This window comes from Mauremys reevesii, linkage group 7, assembly GCF_016161935.1.
Source record: "Mauremys reevesii isolate NIE-2019 linkage group 7, ASM1616193v1, whole genome shotgun sequence".
Lineage (NCBI taxonomy): Eukaryota > Metazoa > Chordata > Testudines > Geoemydidae > Mauremys > Mauremys reevesii.
This window is the reverse complement of record NC_052629.1, coordinates 95,806,910-95,824,287: the sequence shown is the minus strand read 5'-3', so window position 1 is coordinate 95,824,287 and position 17,378 is coordinate 95,806,910. Positions and strand designations below refer to the sequence as shown.

The 17,378-nt window shown below is 57.6% G+C and overlaps 1 protein-coding gene across 8 annotated transcripts in view; it reads right to left on the bottom strand.

Annotated features, from left to right (window-relative positions):
• Nucleotides 1-17,378, bottom strand: part of MARK2 (microtubule affinity regulating kinase 2) — a 106,936-nt gene that overhangs the window by 15,600 nt on the left and 73,958 nt on the right. For all 8 annotated transcript variants that reach the window (XM_039547456.1, XM_039547458.1, XM_039547459.1 and 5 more), the window contains exons 2-9: nucleotides 14,886-15,065; nucleotides 10,381-10,434; nucleotides 3,153-3,201; nucleotides 2,581-2,646; nucleotides 2,384-2,454; nucleotides 1,886-1,942; nucleotides 1,404-1,640; nucleotides 797-916 (exon numbers count right to left, since the gene is read on the bottom strand). In XM_039547456.1, coding sequence (XP_039403390.1) covers nucleotides 797-916; nucleotides 1,404-1,640; nucleotides 1,886-1,942; nucleotides 2,384-2,454; nucleotides 2,581-2,646; nucleotides 3,153-3,201; nucleotides 10,381-10,434; nucleotides 14,886-15,065 — 834 coding nt within the window. The remainder of the gene's footprint in view (nucleotides 1-796; nucleotides 917-1,403; nucleotides 1,641-1,885; nucleotides 1,943-2,383; nucleotides 2,455-2,580; nucleotides 2,647-3,152; nucleotides 3,202-10,380; nucleotides 10,435-14,885; nucleotides 15,066-17,378) is intronic.

Below are 17,378 nucleotides of genomic sequence, written 5' to 3'. Positions count from 1 at the left end.
AGGAGAGGGAGTAGGGTGACCAGATGTCCCGATTATATAGGGACAGTCCCAATTTCTTCTTATTTGGCTCCTATTACCCCCCACCCCGTCCTGATTTTTCACATTTGCTGTCTGGTCACCCTAAGAGGGAGGGATACACTGAGCTGGCTGGGCCCCCTGGGCCTGACCCAGAGCGGCAGGGACTGGTCCCATTGGCCTGGTGACAGAGGTAAATGCTGGGTTGGCTGGGCCCATTGGTTTGATGTGGGGGAGGGGATGCTGGGTTGGCTGGGCCCATTGGTTTGACTGGGGGGCAGCCGCTGTTGCAGAGGGGATGAGCACTGAGGGAGGCAGGCAGACTCCTAGGCCATGTCTGAGCATTGCCCCCACCCCATTCTGCCTCAGTGGGCTGCCTGGAGCCCTCCCCGGAACGACAGAGGCTCCCCTTGGAGCCACCAGGGCAGTGGCTCCCGACTGCAGCCTTCGGAAGGGCCTTCGCCCCTGTGCTAGCTCCAGGCTGGGGAAGGGGCACTGCAGAGAGATCGGAGTGTCCTGTTCCAGAAGCGGGTGGGGTGGGTCTGGCACCAGGAACTCCCTTCTTGTACCAGTCCCTCCCACCCTCTCCACAGACTGCTCCCCACAGAGGGGACCCACAGCGCTGAGGGCACACAACAGCTCCCAGCTCCGGTACCAAGCCAGACGCTCTGGGCCTGGGCCTAGTCTGGGAACACTCCAACTAGCACCGTGGGAACAGCCAGCTGTAGCACACGAGACTCTGCTGGGATGCGCTGGCAGGACCCCCCTGCCCTCCAATCACCTCTAAAGTGCCTCTCTTGCTAGGGTTGAGAATGAGGAATTTCTTCAGCAGGTTCTCACAGTCCGTGGACATGTAGAAGGGGATCCGGTACTTGCCCCGCAAGACCCGCTCCCGCAGTTCCTGGGGGGAAAGGAAGGGTCAAGCAGGAGAGCCCAGAGGGTGGGTGCACGGAGACATGTGAGCACACACAGATTACGTCCCCACACACAAACCCCAACTCTGTTATGCAAGGAGAGGTGCGGGATGTGATTATCCTCATTAGGCAGATGGGGGGAAAAACCCAACAACTTACCAGGGTCAGACAAGTCATGGAACCAAGAACAGAATCCAGGACTCCTGGCTCCGAGCCCCCGGCTCTAACCACCAGACACTTCGCCCCTACCAGAACAGAACCCAGGAATCCCAGCCCCCTGCTCTACCCACTCCCTTGCTAGATCTAGGAAAGGAACCAGGAGTCCTTGCTCCCACCCCTACTCGGGGTGCACACGGTGGGTATGCAGGCTCCCAGCACGTCCAGTGCTCCCTCAGTGCACATCAGGGTGAAAGGTGCCAGGGGCTGAATGGGGGAACCGCTGGTGGCAGAGGTGGGGGTGCCATGTCCACTCACCTTGAGGTTCTGCCCATCGAAGGGCAACGAGCCGCTGACCAGGGTGTACAGGATGACACCCAGGCTCCAAACGTCCACCTCGGGGCCGTCGTACTTTTTGCCCTGGAAGAGCTCGGGCGCAGCATAGGGAGGGCTCCCACAGAACGTGTCCAGCTTGTTCCCGAACGTGAACTCATTGCTGAAGCCAAAGTCGGCGATTTTAATGTTCATGTCGGCATCGAGCAGCAGATTCTCGGCCTGCAGGGTACGAGCAACATGGCAGGGGGGGGTCACTGCTGCCTGAGCATCCCTCCCAGGGTAGGGAGAGAGGACAGCCAATGGGGCTGAGAGTTGGGATAGAAAGGCATTGGCAAAACTGAGTGCGAATCCCATGCCAGTTGAGGGGAAGAGATCAATGTAGTGGGATCGGCACCTTGAGGAGCAGGGAGCAGATCTGAACAGGGGCTCTGGCAGAACCACGCCCTGATGAGAGTGTCTCTTACCTTCAAGTCTCTATGTACAATGAACTTCTGGTGACAGTACTGCACAGCAGACACTATCTGGAAGGGAAGAGAAGATCAAGATGCGGGAGGGTCTTCATGACATTGCATCCCTTTCCCCGCATGGGCAACAATCACGCTTCACAATCCACCAATATCCCCCTCAGACTCACTGTACGGCACAAAAGGACAGCTGAGCCCAGCTCCCCCACCTCAGGTATCCACCCTCATGGTATCTGAGCACACTGGCACCACTGCAGACAGAGGAGAGTGCCCTCTACATACACAGCCGCCAACGTTTCCTGCTGTATCCCAGGGCTTCACAAGGCTAAACCCGCCTTTGGTCGGACACTCCCTCGGCAGCCTTGGGCTTAGCTGGGGATGGCAGGGTCACTGTCTCAGGTGGCATTTAGCTCAGAGGCTGGTGTGCTAATGCCCACACAATGCCCAGCACCCCTGCACCAGGGGTCAGAGCCCTGTGTCACTGGGAGCAGAACTAACCTGTCGAAATTTTGCCCTGGCTTCTTTCTCTTTCATTCTTCCATGGGCTACTAAGTAGTCGAACACCTCACCTGCAGGGAGTGACAGAGCTGTTACACGGAGAAGGGTGCGGGCCTGAGGCCCCCAGAAGCCTTCGCTCTGGCTGAGGGCAGGAGGGTGTTATGGGTGCCCCCCCCCCCAGCCCGGCAGGCACCTACCCCCGCTGGCGTACTCCATGACGAGGTACAGCGTCTTCTCCGTCTCTATGACTTCAAATAATTTAACTGCAAGACACAAAACAGGGGAAAGTGGGTGTCCTGCGTAGCTCCGGGCTCTGAGCCCTGCCAGTGCTGGCCCGAGCCAGGGGTTGTGGCAGGCCGGCTGCATCATTGGGCTGATGCTCCCCCTACTGGTGATGGTAGGAGGCTCTTGGGGCCAAACCTGGTGCAGGCACCAACCCACTCACATTATCTGGAGTTGTGCCCACTTGGGCATCCAGTGCTGGCATTAGCTGTTGTGCCTGGATCAGCGCTGGGAGCTCTCCAGGTGCCCACGAACTGCAGCCCAGAACTGCCACAACTGCAAAGAGCATGAAATCCAGCTCACCAAGGTTTGGGCATGTGGCTCTCCAGCCCTGAGGGTAGAAGCTGTCTGGGGCATTTCACCCTCACCAGCTAGAGCCTGCCTTCCCCACTGGGGTGGGTGGGAGCTTGCCCCTGGGCGTCCCAGCCCATCCCTCTCCCAGGACGAGCGAGCGGGGGACTGGGACAAGCTGTGTGCACAGTCTCACCTATGTTGGGATGATTCAAAACCTTCATTATTCGCACTTCCCGGAAGAGCTGGAATAAAGCAGAGACGAGAGCATGCAGCTGGGGTTAAACAGCAAGGGGGGCCCAACAGTACGAGGCCAGCACATCCCAAAGGCCCAGACCCCTACTCTAGGGGGTCACTGCACAGAGCCAGGACCCTTACGATCAGGCTGGAGTGGGGTGGCCAGCCCAAATAGCCACACACCCCCATAGGCCCACCTGCCTGTCAATAGCTGCGGATCTCACAGCACTGTCATAGGAGGCAAAACTGACTTGTCCAAGGCCACAAAGGCAGAGCGGGGACTGGAACCCAGGAGTCCTGCTTCCCCTCCCTGGTCCCAGGTTTCAGCTCCTAGAGGAGGCTGCTGCACTGCAGAAGGGTCTGAAAGCTACCTTGGAAACGGGAAGCAGAGGGACAATGCCCCCTAGCAGGGCTGCTGAGCGGCTTAGCGTGTGTTTGGACAACACAGCAATTCTGTTAAGTGGGAGCGCGTTACCCCTCCCCTGAGGTCAGGTCAGAATTCCGCCCCCAGATTACAGATCTTGTTACTGTAATCCATTAATTAACAAAGCAATCCGCTTGTGTGTAACCAGCCGGGGTAATCGGGCACCGAGACTGAGCCGCCTGCCACCCCACAACAGGAGAGACACCAGAGCACCTCACACAATTATGCTAATAATCCCTGGCTCTCCTATAGTGCTGCCCAGCCGCAGAGCTCAAAGCGCTTTACAAAGACGGTCGGTATCACTATCCCTATTTTACATATGTGGAAACTGAGGCACAGAGGTCACAGCAGAGCTGGAACTAGAACACAGAAGTTTAGTTGTAGGTTAGCGCTGTAGCCACTAGGCCACCCTGCCTCAAAGTTAGTGTGACACAGGAGGGTCTCAGCTGCTTAATTCAGAGGGGCAGGGTTCACATTACCTCCTGCCACGCAGAGCAGAGGTACACTAACTCTCTCACCTTCAGGCAGCTGGTCATGGGCAGGTGTCTGCAACGTGTCTCCCCCCCATAAAAGATAAAGAGAGAACCCAACACAAGCAATTAACCACCAGGAGATTGAGCTTGGACTGGAAATGGAGTCGTCTCAGGGGATGCCACTTCATCCAGCACCTTCTGCCACAGAGGAGCCCAGAGCTGCCCCAGGGCAATGCTGATGAAATGCAGCCACCTCTGGTATGGAGTGTGTCAGCTGCCAGCACAGGATTTTGGGGCCTGATCTCTCTTGTGATGGGAAGCGCGGTGCAGAGTAGACAGGGCCTTTGTGAGTGATGCCCCTGCATGTCAGCACTGGCTCCCTGAAGCATCTGGCTCTGTGGGTGAGCAACAGGTCACGATGAGCTGTTGCTCTGTGTACCATCAAGGGCTCAAGGGGAAACTGGTTGGGCAGTGCTCTGGGGGCTGAGAGTGGGAGCAGGTGTGGGTTTGAGGGGTTGGCTCCTCTGTAACCTGTCTTGAGCCAGGGCATTGCTGCTTTTTGCTGAGGGTGGGGTGGGGCTTGAGGAGCTGTGTCTGTCTGGGAGCCCCACGGCAAATATCCCTTGGAGGGAAGGGGCTGGAGTTGCCCCCTTGCCTTGCACAACCCACAGGGGAAGCATTGCCATGCTGGCATCTGCCTGAGTCCTGACCAGGTGGGTGGGGCCACAGAGGAAGCACTGGGATGGGCCCAAAGCTGAGGCCAGGCTGCAAGGCCCCCCGGGGTCTGGGATTTGCCTGGATCTCTGTCAGGCTTCGGAGGGGGCCATGCTTTAGATGCTGCCAGCCTATGGGGTATGCTTGGGCTGAGTGCCCAGCCTAGCAGGAGAGCAGGAGTGGTTGGGATGTGGGGCTGTCTCCCCACTTCCACATACAGCTTCCTCCACCCCCCTTCTCCACTTAGCTATCCCCCCACAGCTCTGCCCGGGGGCTGAGCCCTTGTCCACACATGGGCCCCAGTGCTGTTCTCCCAGCTATCTCTTGGGTAACGATGCCAAGTATCTGACTAACACTTGCCTTGTTACCAAGGCAACGAGCCACAGACAACCCAGAGCTTTCTCCTCCGTTCCTTCCCTTCGCGTCTTGGCTTGCAGGGACGCCCACTCGGCATCTTCCATGCCCCTGCTCGCTCAGCCTCCCTGTGTGTGGGGAAGTAAGGGGGAAGCTTTTCCTTTCCAGGAGGATCTGTGAGTTGGGCTAATTCGAGGTCAGTCTCTGGATTCTCAGGCCTTTGCTCAACTTCCTGCGTGACACGGCTGGGTGGACATGGTCCACTTGCAGGCCATGGAAAAGCAGGCACCCTCGCCCCTTCCTCAGGGGGCCTGCTGCCAGCTACAAACCCTCCCGAACAGGGGAACTGCCTCCCAGCACATAGTCCTACATGGGGCAGGAGAACACGGCGCGGGTGCCTCTGACATCAGCAAGGAGAGCCCAGGGCAGGGCTCCAGGCACACCGGCCGTGGGGCCATGAGAGCTGCTTCAGGGACTGTGCTCTGGCCATTGGAGCAGTCAGGGTGCCTGTGATCAGCTTCATGCACTGGAAAGGAAGGTGAAGCTAAAGGAGAGAGCAGGGGATAGATGAATGTTGTCTCTGTACCTCAGTATCCCCATGCGGGGGGGGGGGGTGGAGGGAGGGCGGGGGGATACCTCCCTGCCAGGGAAGAACCCCAAGGCTTTTGGGATGCCATGCTGAGTGCTACCCTGCTCCTGGGCACAAGCCTGGCAGCATTTACCCAGGTCCTGCTGCAGTGGGCAGGTGCTTTGGGGCCTGGGCACAAAGTGAGGCCCCATCCTAGGCCCTGTTTTCTGCATCACAGTTTCCCTTTGGTGACTGGCGGGAACGTGACAGTGATTTCCAGGAGAACCTTCCCTCCCGCAGCTGGCAGCGCAGACGCATCCCACCCCCTTCCCTGTGTCCCAAAACCACAGCAATTAAACGGTCTATGGGCTCCCTAATGACCGTATATGGGAGAGAGCTATAAATACCTCCCCAACAAACATCTGGAGACTAAGCTAAACTGAAAACTGGCAGCCAGATGTTCAGACGCCACAGCTGCTTGCACAGAGCCAGTCACTCCAGCTGCCGGACTGTTAGCTCCTAGCCGGGTGCCCTTCGATTCACTTGATCCACAAATGCCCCACACTGGTGTGAGTATGGCCAGGTGTGAAACCGAGGAGCTGTCTACTTTGGGTTCCTGCCCAGCCAGGATGCTGTAATATGCATCTTCCCCCATTGCCCTGAAGAATCCTCAACAACTTCCTGGATGGTCCACTGAGATCTGCTGCTCCCAGAGATCTGCACTGGCTCCTGACTAGCCCGGGACACTGGTGAGCTAGAACACGCTGCTCCCAGAGATCTGCGTGGCTCCCGGCTAGCCCGGGACACCGGTGAGCTAGAACACGCTGCTCCCAGAGATCGGCACTGGCTCCCAGCTAGCCCGGGACACCACTGAGCTAAGAATACGCTGCTCCCAGAGATCTGCACTGGCTCCCGGCTAGCCCGGGACACCACTGAGCTAAGAACACGCTGCTCCCAGAGATCTGCACTGGCTCCTGGCTAGCCCGGGACACCGGTGAGCTAGAACACGCTGCTCCCAGAGATCTGCGTGGCTCCCGGCTAGCCCGGGACACCGGTGAGCTAGAACACGCTGCTCCCAGAGATCGGCGCTGGCTCCTGACTAGCCCGGGACACTGGTGAGCTAGAACACGCTGCTCCCAGAGATCGGCACTGGCTCCCAGCTAGCCCGGGACACCACTGAGCTAAGAACACGCTGCTCCCAGAGATCTGCACTGGCTCCCGGCTAGCCCGGGACACTGGTGAGCTAGAACACGCTGCTCCCAGAGATCTGCGTGGCTCCCAGCCCGGGACACCGGTGAGCTAGAACACGCTGCTCCCAGAGATCGGCGCTGGCTCCTGACTAGCCCGGGACACTGGTGAGCTAGAACACGCTGCTCCCAGAGATCGGCACTGGCTCCCAGCTAGCCCGGGACACCACTGAGCTAAGAATACGCTGCTCCCAGAGATCTGCACTGGCTCCCGGCTAGCCCGGGACACCACTGAGCTAAGAACACGCTGCTCCCAGAGATCTGCACTGGCTCCTGGCTAGCCCGGGACACCGGTGAGCTAGAACACGCTGCTCCCAGAGATCTGCGTGGCTCCCGGCTAGCCCGGGACACCGGTGAGCTAGAACACGCTGCTCCCAGAGATCGGCGCTGGCTCCTGACTAGCCCGGGACACTGGTGAGCTAGAACACGCTGCTCCCAGAGATCGGCACTGGCTCCCAGCTAGCCCGGGACACCACTGAGCTAAGAACACGCTGCTCCCAGAGATCTGCACTGGCTCCCGGCTAGCCCGGGACACCAGTGAGCTAAGAACACGCTGCTCCCAGAGATCGGCACTGGCTCCCGGCTAGCCCGGGACACCGGTGAGCTAGAACACACTGCTCCCAGAGATCTGTGTGGCTCCCGGCTAGCCCGGGACACTGGTGAGCTAGAACACACTGCTCCCCGCTCCCCAAAGAGCTGTGCTTGCTCCCAGCTAACCTGGGCCACAGGTGAGCCAGTGCTCACTAGATCTTGGTCACCCACTGAGCTGCAGTCTAAGACAGCAGCAAGCCTCTTTGTAGGCATTATTCCCCAACGTCCTGCTCTTGGAAGGGGCTCTACTGAGGCTTTACAGCAAAAGGCTTTTCCTCCAGCAACCATCTGTCATCCCCACCTCCATCTGGGGCTGGGGTACAGCCAAGGAGTTAGGGATAGCTTGGGCCAAACAGCGCCGAGAGAAACAGGAGGGGATCAGCTCCGCTCTCCACTCATGGCCACAGGGATGCCTCCACCAGTCACTTCAGAGACTCTAAGTGGATGCAGTGGGGCAACCCTCATCGGGACTAGTCAGCGAGGGCATCCCTTCTGTGCTGGCTCACAAGCCTGGACAGAGCCTTCCAGCAGGACAAGGCACGTCTCTCTTCAGAGCTCCAGAGAAAAGCAGTCAGGGCACCAGAGCCACAGGTGCGTGCCCTGATACTGCACCAGAAACCTGACGCGTTACCCACTATGCCACAATGCCCTTCCAATAGGAGAGCTCCCCTCTGCACATCCCATAAGCCACTGCTCAACACACAGCTGCTCCCCAGGGTCAGGCATGAGGCTTTGTGCTTAGACTGTAACCTCTCTGGGGCAGGGACTGTGTCCATCATGAGTTTGTACGGTGCCTGGCGCAGTAGGGCTCTGGATCTACCACAGTCCCCTACAGGACACCATAGTAAACAATAAGGCAGTGAGCAGCTGGGCTGGTGAGAAACCCCCAGGAAAGAGAGCTCCAGCATCCCCTCCAGCCTCAGCTCCACCCCAACAAGGCTGAGGCCAGGCCCAGTGCACCAAACTGCCTTGTGACTTGGAAACACACTGGGCAGGGAGGGGTTAAACGAAGCGCTGGCACCCATGCAGGAGGCCTAGGGCTGAGCTCACCCTCACCCACTAGACACCCCCTCCCAGGATGTGCCCAAAGCAGAGCCCAGAGCCTACGAGCTGGAGAGGCTGATTCTGGAGGTGGGTGCAGCTCTGTGCTGGTTGCCAGGGATGCGACAGTTGCTATGGCTGGCTTTAGAATGGGGCGGGGGGGGGAAGGGATTCCTCTGCAGCGTGCTCTGGCTTCCTGGGGGAAGGCGCAACATGCTTATGCCTTGAGCTGGAGAATCCGGGGACCAACGTTCATAGGGGCAGGAGATGGCAGGGATCACTCCTCCACAGCTGGCCAGGTGCATTATGGGGCAGCACACAGCTCACCTGGGCCACATGCCTGGTCTCACAAGGCGGGAGGCTGGGGGGTAGCTGGAAAGCTCCTGAGCACATGTCTCCCAACTCCCTTATTCAAACCTGGCTGGGGGAAGCCTCCGCTGTACCTAGGGCTGGCATTCCTCTGGCAACAGGGCCCATCCAGCGAGGGGCTCCGCATCCTCCACTCCAGCGGGACCCAGCCCATGGCAGGGGGCTTGGTATAACCAGAGGTGGTGCTGGGAAGTGGAATGAAGGCCTGATGAAGATAAGGGAGACCTACATCTCGGTGGGGAAGGACACACCAGCGGGTAGTGGGGGCCACTGAGGCAAGGTGGCTCCAGGAGACGCATCCCGACATGGGGGGAAATGGGATAGAAGAGGCCTCATGGTCCAGGCCCTGTGCCAGTCCCTCCCTGGGTGTTCATATGCCCTGAAAGCTGCAGCGGCTGCCAGCTCAGCCGCTTTGCTCAGGCTCTGTTGACAAGGCTGCATTAGCAGCTGCCAAGCCATGCAGGGCTGCTAGTGTCAGGCTCTGAGTTAAACAGAACATGGAGCAGTCTGGGCACAGAGTGCTGCACCTCCTGCATGGCCTTCTGGTGACCCATGTGGGCGGAGAATTGGTGACAGCCTCGGCCATCGGAGCCCGACTCCTGCAGGAGCTGGGGGTTATCTGCCGAGCGGATAGCCCCCAGAGCACACTGAAGGGATCAGCTGGCATGGGCTCCCTGCTCCACTCACTTCCCACAAGCAGAGCTGTAGTCCTTTGAAGGGGGATGGGCACAGGGTCAAGCTCCCAAGGCGGGACATTCTGTGCCCATGGACATTCACCCCCCCCCACCACCACTCTAGGGACCCCATTAATGACACATGACCCCCTGGTGCCATGGCAAGGCTGACTCCAGCCCTCAGCAGGATGGAGCACTGGGCGTCCCATTGCTTAGCTTTGATCTCATGGGGCACAGCTCTGTGGTGTCACTCAGCCAGTACTTCATGAAGGTAGGCAACATGTAGTCTCTCCCATTCTACTTAGGCAGAGAAGGTCGGAGCTGGGAGTAAAACCCAGGAGTCCTGGCTCCCAGCCACCACCCTGTAACCCACTAGACCCCACTCCCTTCCCAGAGCTGGGGACAGAACCCACAAGCCCTAGCTCCCAAGTCAAATAGTTAGAGCAGAAGTACAAAACACCTTGCCAGTTATGCTGGCAAACTGAACCCCTGGAACTTGGTTTTGCTGTCTCAGGGACCCCCCACGCTCCCAATCCCCCATGCAGGCAGGTGGTTGGACAGTGCAGGGCTCAGAACACAGCACGAGCAGCTGGGCAGAGATTTTACTCTGTTTAATTCAGAGCATCACCATGACAGTGAAGGGGGAGCTAGGGGGGAGGCAGTACTTAGAGCACCTCCTGCTGTCAGGGTGCTATGCCCACAGTCTGAACACAGCAGAAGCAGGGCCCTTACCTTCTGCAGGCTTGACGAGTTGAGCTGCGTCTTGTCAATGATTTTCACAGCCACCTGGATGGGGAGAGAGAGGAGCCCAGTTATCTCTCCTGTAGTGTTGGACAAGCTGGAGCAGAACATGCCCAGGGGAGAATCCTAGGCAGGTGCAAAACAGGATGGAGGCCCCGACAACCCTCAGGCTGGCTGTTCGCTGCTGCCTCTGCCGCCCCAGTTAACGACAATGCGTCTCTGTTCCGCCGAGCTCCCCAGCGGGCCCAGCACAAGGATGGCAGCAGGCCAGCGGGCAATTTACAGCCTTGAGAAAACTCAGATTGTAGGCCAGTGTGCGTCAGGCCGACTGTGGGGGCCGCTCTTCATCCTGGCTTGAGGACTTGAGCCAATCGGGTGCGAAGCAGTGACTGTGTCACACTGAAACACGTGGCAGGTTCCTGGAGTCGGGCAGGGAACCTGCAGCGAACTGTGTTCAACTTGGAGCCTTTTGAGAGAACCAAATTAAGAGCCCAGACCTGCTGGCTAATCTCACAGGTGGCAGAGAACTAGCACAGCTGCAGGTTCCGCGAGCAGCATGCAGCAGAGCGCTCCAGAGAGGCCAGTGAGCTGGGCTAGGATTAGCTGGCTTGGACCAGTAACCCACAACAGGGAGATGGCACTCAGTGAGGATGGTGGGGAAGGTATTTCCACCTTCCCTCAGGTACCCAAGCTTGGCTCTCACTGCTTGACAGGCCCTTGTTGCCCCACCTGTCACTCCTGCCACGACTTTGTCCACATACACACTCCCCAACTTGCACTCATCCCCTGTGTGGAGCCTTAGATCCATTTAGAAATGGCTGAAGCTAGATCAGTCTAAGGCAACCTGGTGCATACATAAGCACTGAGACAGAAACCCACCCCCGCCCCCTTCCCCAAGACCCAGTAGGACCAGGAAAGGCAAGACACATGGAAGAGTTTCAGCAGGTATCACCCTCGGTCATGATGCTAATCTGGAGTCCACTGGGCCTTGGCAGAGGACAGATGTTGTTTAAACCCTCTCTCATGGGCACTAAGCCCTATGGCAGGGGTAAGCAACCTATGGCATGTGTGCCGAAGGCGGCACGTGAGCTGATTTTCAGTGGCACTCACACTGCCCGGGTCCTGGCCACCAATCCAGGGGGCTCTTCATTTTCATTTAATTTTAAATTAAGTTTCTTAAACATTTTAAAAACCTTATTTACTTTATATACCACAATAGTTTAGTTATATATTATAGACTTATAGAAAGAGACCTTCTAAAAACATTAAAATGTATGACTGGCACGTGAAACCTTAAATCAGAGTGAATAAATGAAGACTCGGCACAGCACTTCCGAAAGGTTGCCGAACCCTGCCCTATGGCTTCTAAAGTCTTTACAGCAAACACACCACTGGCTGCGAGCTGGCCTGTGCGAGCCACTGACTACAGCAGCCCCACTGCAAGCCAGTGGGTCAGGAAAATACAAGTCTCCCAAAAGGGAGCTACAGCTCCCTGAGCCCCATTGAGCTACGATCCAGGGAAGGGACAGCCAGCTACCACTTCAGTCAACCAGGACCCCCAGGGTAATGCGATCCCCCTTTTCCTCCAGTGGCTCAGTCAGCAAACCTACCCCAACACTTCATCCTCCCTTGGATCCTAAACCCTCTGCTGCGTGCAAGGCAGGGAGGAATAGCGGCTTGCTGCCTCCTCTCCCCACTCCCCTCAGAGCCAGGGGGACACAATAGCAGAGCCTCAGTGCAGCTGTAAAAACCCAGCTAGCCCAGCAGCACCACAGCCCTGCCAGGCCCCTTTAACTCTTCCCCGAGGCCAGAGTTCAGTGGAGACACAAAGGGCTGGAGGGGTTAGGTGGACAGCCAACAGGCTAAGCCAGGGCTGGATGGGAGCAGCAGCAGTTTGATCACGGGTGTTGAAGGGCATTATGGCAAAGGGAGAGAGGGTCAAATGATGGGTCGGATGTGAGGGGGTTAAAACAGACCAAAGAAGAGGCTAAAACCTGCTGGGAGCCAGATCTGTTGGGCTGTGAAACTCTCCCAGGGGACATAGTGGGAGCCCCATGGGTCAGGACACAGACAAGGCACTGGGGACGATCCTGCGCTGACTCCCAGGGATGGATGTGGCTCACAAGGGGGAACCCAGCTAGGTCTCACAGTACTGACTGCAGTGCTCACCTGGGTCAATCCCTCCCACCTGTCTGGACAGGGGTTAATGCTGGGAGGCAGCATGTGCTGAAGTGGGGGGGGGGCGCCTCTTCAGAGCCGGAGGAGTTGCCATGAACGCACTCTCAGACCCACGCCTTCCTGGCTTCCACTTGGGCCCATCAATCGGAATGAGAAAACCCCTCCTCTTTCGGCAGTCCCCGCTCCAGGAACTATTCACCACCACCACCCAGTGGAAGCCCCTTAGTGCCCCTCACACAGACCCTACTCTGGTAGCTGGAGGGGGCAGGTAAGCTAGGCTGGTGTCAACTGAGCGCCAAACCCAGTGCTCTGGGCTGCAGCATAGGCAGGGGCAGGCTGCAAACACAGATGCCCTCCAAGTGCAGCCTCAGCAGCAACAACTGCTACAAGAGCTGTTGGGAAACAGGCGCAGGCTTCAGGCTGGAGATAACTGGCTTCTTCAGCCTGTGCAAACAGCAGGGCCCTGTGAACAAACCGGTATTTCCACACTGCCACCAAGGCTTATTTACAGCCTACAGAGCTAGGGGGTGGGGAAAGGACGCTCACCCAACGCCCTGCCCCTGCCTCTGAGCCCAAAGGAAACTGACTCCAGCTGATCCACCACTTCTCTAGTATTTTGCACCCTCCTGGGAGTCTGAAGAGGAAAATGCCCCCATCTGACTGGCTGCCCTTTCCCCTAGCCACCATTCTGAAGAGGGACAGCCAAGCAGAGCTGCTGTATGAGGGGCAGGAGGGAAGCAGAACCACCCATGAGCTGCTGGGTTCTGTTTGCTCCCTATCCTGGGAAAAACATGGTGGGACGGGGCCTGCTCTGCTCCTGTGAAAAGTATGTGTGCCCCATGAACGAACACCCACACCCCTCCCCAAAGAAGAGGAAACAATGGCACCTGCCTTGACTCCTGGTGTGGAGCGCTGCCTGGCTGAGCTGCTCACAGGGGCGGGAGCCCAGCCTCTAAGGGGCCGGGATCAATCCCTAGTTTGTTCGCTCCACTCTGCCCCCAAGGCCCTTCCCGAGGCTGGACAGCCCCTTGAGCAGTGCCGGGGGGTGGGGTAGGGGGAATGCTGCAGGAGCAGCCAGGCTTAGTCACCCCCCACCCAGCCTACAGTGCCTGTCCTGGAGGGGCGGGATGGGAAAGCCAGGCAGGCACAAGGCTGGGTTCTTCCACCCACCTGCAGCCCTTCGGAGCAGAGCAGGATTCTAGCACATGCACACAAGGCTTTAAGGCAGTGGGATAAGCCTGCCTGGTCCCTGGCTAGGATTCAGGGCTGCCTCTGTAACAGCCCAAGCGGCTGCAGCAGATCCACGTGCTGGGGTGCATCTGTTGCCATCTGCTCCGGGGAGTGGGAGCCTGGGCTGGGTGCCTGGCAACAATCGGTACTTGGCATTTCCGAGTGCACACGCTTGTTCCGGGTTGGAGGCCTCACAGGCCTGCAAAGCGCTCCAAGCAGGAGGGAGCACAACATGGCGGTTCAAGTGCAGGGCTGAGAGGGTATGTCTACACTGCAGTTAGCCACCCTTGGCTGGCCTGTGCCAGCTGACTTAGCTTGGGCTAATGAGCTGATTAAATGCAGTGTAGATGTTCGGGCTCTGACCTCTGGTATCCTCCCATCCCACAGAGAGCCCAGACTACAGCCTGAGTCTGAACGTCTACCCTGCAGTTAAACAGTCCCTTAGCCTGAGCCCTGCATGGGCCAGCTGCGGGTTTTTAACTGCAGTGTAGACATACCAGTGAGTCAGGAGACCCGGGTTCTGCCTCCCCTGGTGGTTCAGCTTGCCCATTTGTCAGAGAGGGCAACCCCCCCACCCAGATGTGGCGCAGACTCTGCGCGGCAGCACATCAGACCCTGGAGAAAGGCCCCGAGGGCTTTGACAAAGAAGGAAATGGAAGCAGAGATGGAAGGGACTTGCCCAGGGTCACACAGTAGCAAGGTCAGATGCTGAGATTCCCCTTGGCTCTAGCCACTAGGCCTGGGGGTCACAACAAAAGAGTCAGCAGAGGGGACCAAGCCTTAGAGAAAAAAAGACTAACAAATTTATTGTAGCATGAGGATGCATAGAATGGAACACAGAATGGAACACAGAAAGCTCATGCTACAATAAATTTGTTAGTCTTCTGAAGCCTTAGAGAGATTGTCACGTGGACACTCCATTGTTGCAAAGCACACACCCCTCCCCATCGAGCCCCATCCCCCGGCAACGCCACCGTGGCCTGGGAACATCTGCCCTGGCCTCTATCCTGCACCCCAGCCTACGGGCTTGGCCTCGCACCCTTTCCATTTAGGTGCTGCTCCCCCTCCTCCCTGCCCGGCAGTCTCACCTCTTTCCCCGTCAGGACGTGGCGCGCCAACTTGACCTTGGCGAAGTTGCCCTTGCCGATGGTCTTGAGCAAGCGGTAGTTCCCAATGTGCGGCTGCTCATCGGTGGAGGTGGCAGAGTTGCGGCCCCGCAGCATGTTGGACTTGCTGCTGGCTTTGGACTCTGGGTGGCCCAGTGCCGGCTGTGGAGACAAACACACACAACTTAGGCTGGGGAAAGCCACCAGAGGGTCCTGCCCTTCTCCCCACCATCCCCTTGTGCTCAGCCTCAGTGCCAAACTGAGGCTCAGTGTCCCCACCCCAGCATGCTCTGCAGGGCCCAGCTTCTCACCCTGACTGGCAGGATAGAGCCCTCAGCCCTCGGGAGATGGGTTAAACCTTTTTGGGCCCTGCCTATGCTCCAGCAAGCATTGCCCAGCCCCTTCTTCACTGCAGGGGTGGGGATCAGCCACCACTGCCCAGCCTCACTGGTCTGAACCCCAATTCCACTGGCCTCGTCTCCACTCCATGCACATGTCACGCTATGCCCTGATGCATTGGGAGGGGGCTCCCTTCCTGATCTCTACTGGGAACCAGGCAGTGCCCTGAAGCATGAGACGGGAAGACCCTTGCCTCACCATGTGTTAACTAGGAAGTGGCCCCAAATTCATTCAAGCCCTTTTAAAAGGGATGCACTAAGGGATTCAGCATAGGAGGGGGTGAAAGCCAAGCCCAAATGCAAGGTCACCAGGGATCATGAGGAACGACATGCTACCAACCCCTCACCCATCTGCACACACACAGACCACAGCAAACACACCAGTCAGTCTGGTTGGCTGGCAGTAGCCTCAACATGCCTGGAGCGCAAGTCCAGCCCACACTTGCCCGAGAGGAAAGGGATCAACAGATTTCATTGCCACTAGAGCCCACCTAGGATTTGGCTGGGGCTGGTGTAAGCAGCAGCCCCACTGCTGCCCTCTATGTAGCCCCTTGCTAGAAAGCATTTCACGCTGCTTTGTGGAGGAGCAGGAGCCGGATGGAAAGAGCAGCGTTCTCCTGCAGTCATGGGACACAGATGGGGCAGGGACACTCCTCCACTAGGTAGAACAACCCTGCAAGCCCCCAAGTGCAGTACTCCACCCCCTAATGAGGGAAGCAGAGTCCCATCACTCATACTGCTTTGTTATCTGAGGAGGGCTCAGTCCTGGGCGAAGTGGGAGGGATTCTCTCATCTATGTTATACAGAAGTCAGACCAGTTAATCTAACAGGCCCTTCCAGCTTTAAGAGCTCTGCATGCTTTACGCTGGGGATCCTGGCCCCAGCCCCATACCAGTAATGCACAATGCTGAGTGTGGATTCCTGGGTAACACTCTACCTAGGAAGGAAAAACAAATCCAGCCCGCAGTGGGCTCTCTTCCTTCCTGACGCCAGGGGAGGGGACAGCTTAACCCAGCACATGTAAGACTCACCACACAGATCAGTGGCTAAAGATATCAAGTGCGTATCTCAGTGGGATGGATTCTGCGACCACCCCCTAGACAAATGATCCAGTAATAGCTTCTACCTCCATTAAGCCTCAGAACCGCCCCCCACACCCCGGGGATTTCCATTTTGCAGGTTGGGGATATTGAGAGACAAATACATCTGTGCAATACCAGCATGGTGTGTGAAATTTCAGCTCCAGCACCTGTCTCAGAGTTGGTATGAACGTTCTCTCCTCTTTACAAAGGGGGAACTGAGGCAGAAAAGGGTCAAGTGATTTGCCCAAGGTCGCACAGCAGGACAGTGACTGAGCTAGGAACAGAACCCAGGAGTCTGGACTTCCAGCTTTCCTTGCTTTAACCCAGTCAGCCCCGCTTCCCTCCCAGAGCTGAGTATAGAACCCAGGAGTCCTGACTCCCAGTCCTCCACTCTAATGACGAGGGCCTGGGTTCCATCTCTGGCTCTGACTCCCACCCTGCACAATCTAGACACAGGAATCATTAAATTGCACCCTACGTGTTTCCAGGGAAAACAGAAAAGGCAGAGCTGGGGAGATGAATGTGAGAAGAGGTTCAAGTCCAGCACTGCTCCCATCCACGCCCCAAGCCAACAGCCACACCTGTTCCCTTACTGCGGGTGTCCAGCCAGGCACACATGTAACATAAGTACAAAGGAGGAAGAGATCAGAGGAGGCTGCCAAGAAAGCTAAAGTTAAAGGCCCACCTGTGCCAAAAGTTAACTTAACCCTTTGGAGGTCAGGCAGGTGCAGTGCCTGGCACGGCTGCCCTTGCTCTCTGTAAATCAATTACTGGGCCCCCCAGAGAGATCATTTCCTCTCCACATTTGTGGCAATAGGATCCCTGCTAGGCAACTCAGGAGGGGTGTGGCAAAGCCTGACACTTCCACAGGCTCTTTCTGACACAGTCTGGGAGCTACCAGCTCAGACCCAGGCAGCCTGGCTAGCACTTCCCAGAGCGATGAGCATGTTTTGGGGTTACACAATGAAGTGTCTTCCAGTAAAGGCCTCCAGAAG